The following is a 4,814-nucleotide window of genomic DNA, read 5'->3' as shown; positions in this document are numbered from 1 at the left end:
GGAGGAGGAGGAGGACGAGGAAGGGGAGGAGGAGGAGGAGGAGGAGGGGTGGCCGCGGCGCACCGAGGTTGAGCGGGAGGGCGAGGGCGCGGAGCAGGGGCGCAGCGACAGAGCGGGCGGGGAGGAGGATCAAGTGGGTTCGGAGGCGGAGGGCGGCGCAGGCCCTGCCAGCCAGGCGGCGGCCTCGCCTGGCGGCGCCCAAGTCGAATACTGCGGCGCGCCGCGCATGCCTGCCATGCGCCGCCGCAAGCTGATCCAGCAGCCGGACGCCACCGTCGAGCAGCTGAAGCGGCAGCTTCTCGTCGGGGTCGGCCACCAGCTCACGCAGCGGTGCGGCCGGCGGGCGACGATCGCGCACCCGCTGACGAGGGGCGGCGAGCCGCGGACCTTTGTCGAGACCGGCACCTACTCTGTTGCCCTCGAGGTCGCCTCTGGGCTACTGCCCGGCATGCAGCTCGTGCCGCGCGGCCTGGAGCTGCGGGTGCGTGCGCGCCTCGTCGCGCACGACGCCGCGGCGCGTGCGGCGCTGGGCGGCGCCGACTCCCTGCTGGGTGACCTTGTCATCAAGGGGTCGAAACACGACAAGCCCAACCCCTACAACTTCTACAGCTTTGACGGCGGCATCACCAGGGCCGCCCGCAACAGCCTACTGCACGCCGGCTGCCTCCAGGCGGCGGCGTTCTGGCAGCTTGAGGCGGTGGGGACCGGCGAGGAGCCCGTGCTGCAAGTGCTCATCACGGGGCCGCAGCAGGCGCCGGCAGCAGCAGCAGGCAGCGGCGCCCGCACGCCTGCGCCCGCGCCGGTGCGGCCGGGCGGGGATGATACTCTTGGGACCACGCCCACGCCGGCTTGGGCGATGCCAGATGAGCCGGCCGGGACCGCGGCGAAGCGGTCGTCTGCGAGCGCGAGCGCCCAGCGCGGCGGCAACAAGCGCGGCCGGGGGCTGGGGGGCGGCTTCGGCAGCGGCGGCGAGGCGGGAGGAGGCGCGTGGGCGATTGGGAGTGATGATGATGGTAGCAGCGCGGACGACGAAAGCGACGATTACCGCCGCGGCGGCAGCAAAAGGCGGAACCAGGGCGGACCGGCGCGCGGCCAGGCAAACGGCGGCGCGGCGCGCCAGCAGCAGGACAAGCGGGCCGCGGGCGAGGAGCTGGAGCAGCAGTTGCGGCGCGCGCTGACTGGGCGGCCGATGGCGCCGCAGCCGCTGTCGCCGGACGGCGCGCCGCGGGGCATCACTGCGCAGGGCAAGTACTCTCTGGCGTCCAGCGTCGCAGCTCGCCTGCTCCCGACCCTGCATCTGCCGCTGCCGTGGGTGGAAGCTGGGAGGACGCCACAGATCCACGCCGCCGCCAGCCTGGTCGCCGCAGACGCCGCCGCGCGCTCCGCGCTCGGCTGCAGCAGCGTGGCTGGCCGCTGCGTGGTCGAGGGCGCCGTCGGCGGCTCCCACGAGCGGCGCCACTACACGCAGCACGTCAAGTTCACGGGCGCGCTGCTGCAGCGCCTGGCCGGGCTGGGGGCCGTGGGCTGCCGGCTGGAGGCCGCGGCGTGGCGGTTGGGCCCAGGAGACGAGCTGATGCTGGAGGTGACCGTGATTGGCCCCGCTGCGCAGCAGGACCCTGGCAGCGCAGGGGTAGCCAGTGCCGGCCCTCGCACCCCGAGCGCGGCGCCCGCGCCTGGGCGCGGGTCCGAGAAGGCGACGAGGCGCCCGCGCGGCAGCGAGGGCGCAGGACCTGCGGCGCCAGCCGGCGGCGCCGACGGTGGCGGGGCGCGCGGGGGACGCGACCAGGCAGCTGGGGCGGCGGCGGCGGCAGCGGCGGCGGGGTCGCCGGCGGCGGAGGGTGGCGCGGTCCGTGGGGGCGGGGGCGGCGGCGGGCCTGCTGGCGGCGCTGACTTTTCACCTGCCAGGGACGCCCCTAAAGTCTCTACGATGGCCGAGGTGAGACGTGGCTCCAGCCTGCTGACCGACAGCTGGGCCCGTGTTGGGCCGCAGGAGCCGGCCGCAGCGGCGAAGTGGAGGTTCGAGGCGGCGCGCGGCGGGGTCTGTCAGCTGCGTGAGGTGCCCGCGTCTGCCAACGGCCCGCTGGCAGCAGGGGCGGTTTGAACCCTGGGCGCAGTGCCAGGCCGACTCCCGCCTCCTTACCTCTGGTCCAGCGCTCCCACCTGGGCCCTGCGCGAGCACCGGGGTCACCCAGGGCACCAATATCCCGCCACCCCGCTGCGCCCTGCTGCGCAGATGTGCTTTGCGGCAGTTGAGCTGGCGGGGAAGGTGCTGCCCGATGACGAAGGTGGGCCGGGGTCAACCGAAGGCTGGCCCAGCCTGCGGGGCTGCGCTGCGCACCAGCGTCAAAAAGTGCGCGCGCGTGCATGCGCCGCACTTTTGCGCCACAACTGCAGGCGGTCCGAATGCAACGCGCCGGAGCGCACGTGCGAGCATGAGGCATACTCAAAGGAGTGGGACGGAGGATACTGTTACGCCCACGCAAACGCGCGTTCGAGCGCGGCCGCAAAACACACATGCACGCACGAACCCATTTGTATGCCCACACTTCGTGTGGCGGGTCGCATGCTGCGCCGCCCGTCATCACAGTCCCCTCGACCCCACCCCCCTCCTTGTCCCAACCTCACCAGGGCTGGCGAACGGCCTGATGGCCGCGTTTGAGCTGGCCAATGACGCCGTGTTGGACGGGAAGATCCAGGACGCGTCAGTGCTGGTGAGAGGCCCTCACACTGCGAAACTTGTGCCTCTGTGTGCTCTAGGTGCACGCGCATGCATAAGTGTGTGTGTTTGTGTGTGTGTGTGAATGTGTGTGTGTGAATGTGTGTGTGTGAATGTGTGTGTGCGTGTGCATGCGCATGTGTGTGTGTGTGTGTGTGTGTGCGTATGCTTGTTGTGTGTGTGGGTTGTGGGCGCATGTGCGAGGTCCAGGGTGCAAAGAAAGACAAGGATGCTTGGATGGGAACGGCGTGCGTGAACGCATGGAGGCGCGAAAGCACATCAGCAGCGCTGGCATGCGCGACCCTCAGACAGTTGGGCTGTCTTGGCCTTTGTTGCTGCAGGCGCAGCTTGGTCAAAGTCAGACACGACCCCGGCCAAACGCCGATGGATTGACAGGCATCGCGGGCTCATCTGAACGTCGGCCTTTTGTGAAGGCGCACTTAACACACCCTGACGAGCTCGCTCCAACCTCAATCATCTCGGCGCGGGCGGTCCCCTGTTGGCGCGCGTGTGGAACCGTGTGCTCTGGCGTGTGTGTGTTCGCAGAAGTGGTGGCCGCCCATCAGGATGACAAGGACTGCGGACGGCGCGGCAAAGGCCCTGAGGACGCTGCAGGCGAAGCTGGAGGAGCTGGCGCAGTCGGCGCTGCAGCGCTAGGTCAAAAGGGCGGCGGCGGCAGCAGCTCTGAGCGTGGAATGCTTCGCGCTTGCAGAGCAGGGAGTGCGGTGCGCGTGTTTGCTGGGCTCAATCAGGGCCATTCAGGCGCGTTCCCGGTGTTGACTACTGTACGGCCCTTGCAGTCGCCGCGCGCCCTTGCAGGGACTGTAGGTCTGGCACGCATTTTTGGACCCCGTAGCGCGAGCGTTCGCTTGCGTCATGCCCTTATACATCGTCCCCCTGCACCCTTGGTTGAGTTAAGGGAGCCTGCGAAAGCCTCTGCGGCGCCCATCCGCCCCCTGCGCCTTTGAGGCACGCCCTGTCCTTGATACGTGTCTACTTTCCTGCCGCAGGCCGCGCTCACAATGCAAATAACACAATTGTGTAAGCAGACCCCAAGTTCTGAGGCAATCCGCAGCCCCAGCGCTTCTCGCCGCGGGCGCAGCAATAACCACTCAGCTGAGGCGAGCCCTCCGGGGCAGGCAGAGCACTCATCCTACAGGCCGAGCTTGTCGCAGGGTTGAGGAGCGCTTTCAAACCTGACCCCTGTTTTTTTTGAGCAGGCCCTTGCAGAGGCGGAGCTGGACACAGCCCTGACGCAGCAGGCAGCTGCGCCGCACGTGACGTCACCGCGACGCAAGCCGGCCCCTTGCGTGGCGCGACACCAGACCAACTCATCTCGGGACTACTGTTACAAGCGCACAATAACAAAAAAAAAGAGAACCAAGGGCTCGACACCACGCGCTGGGCAAACCCCCAGGTCGAACGCAGCCCCCCCCTTGCCTGCTACCGCCTGTCCCGCTTCCCGCGGCCTGTCTTCCCGCTGAAAAGGTGCTTCGGCATCTTAGTGGTGATCACGCGGTCCGCCTCCCCGATGCGCGCCGCCTTGTTGCGCAGCCGCTGCGCGCGGTCCCCCATCTTGGTCGCCTTGTTGCGCTGCGCCGCGTCCTTCAGCCCGCTCGACGGCGAAGGCGCCGCCACCGACAGCGCGCGCCCGCGGCTCATGCTGCGGCTCTTGCTGCTGTGGATCCGCTTCCGCGGCTGCGCGTCGTCGCCGCCGTCCGCGTCCGCCATGTCCGCGTCGCCGCCGCCGCCGCCGCGCCGCTCCGCCGCCGCCGACAGCGACCGCGTCCGCTTCCGCCCGCGGCTCTCCGACCGCGCCCGCGCCTCCGCCGCCCCCGTGTCGATGCCCAGCGCCCCCAGGCTCTCGCGCATCCGCGCCGTCGTCCGCTCCCCCTGCTTCGAATGCTTTGCCGGCACGACGGAGCGGTTGCCTGCCGCGGCCTTGCGTATGCGGTGTGCCGCCACGACCTCCTTCTTCCTGCGGCGTATGGCCTCCAGGTCGGCGGCCTCCTCCTCCCCCAGCTCCTCTATGCCCATCGTCAGCTCAGCCATCTCCGCCTCGTGGGCTGCAGCCAGCTCCTCCTCCTGGGGGGTGGGG

At 69.8% G+C, this 4,814-nt stretch overlaps 2 protein-coding genes across 2 annotated transcripts in view; one reads left to right on the top strand and one right to left on the bottom strand.

Annotated features, from left to right (window-relative positions):
• MNEG_11198 (hypothetical protein) overlaps positions 1-3,373 on the top strand; it is a gene marked incomplete at both ends in the record, with an annotated part of 3,605 nt that extends 232 nt beyond the window's left edge. The window contains 4 exons of the mRNA XM_014040330.1: positions 5-1,936; positions 2,234-2,285; positions 2,629-2,711; positions 3,263-3,373. Of these exons, the coding sequence (XP_013895784.1) occupies positions 5-1,936; positions 2,234-2,285; positions 2,629-2,711; positions 3,263-3,373 (2,178 nt within the window). The remainder of the gene's footprint in view (positions 1-4; positions 1,937-2,233; positions 2,286-2,628; positions 2,712-3,262) is intronic.
• Positions 3,374-4,159: 786 nt separating this feature from the next.
• Positions 4,160-4,768, bottom strand: MNEG_11197 (hypothetical protein; the record flags this gene model as incomplete). The annotated part of the gene is made up of 1 exon (XM_014040329.1): positions 4,160-4,768. The coding sequence occupies one exon, from the start codon at positions 4,766-4,768 to the stop codon at positions 4,160-4,162; it is 609 nt and encodes a 202-aa protein (XP_013895783.1).
• Between the last annotated feature and the right edge of the window lie 46 nt (positions 4,769-4,814).

This window comes from Monoraphidium neglectum, assembly GCF_000611645.1.
Source record: "Monoraphidium neglectum strain SAG 48.87 unplaced genomic scaffold scaffold02636, whole genome shotgun sequence".
NCBI classification, from domain to species: Eukaryota; Viridiplantae; Chlorophyta; class Chlorophyceae; order Sphaeropleales; family Selenastraceae; genus Monoraphidium; species Monoraphidium neglectum.
Note: the sequence above shows the minus strand (reverse complement) of the source record. Positions and strands in the feature narration are given on the sequence as shown.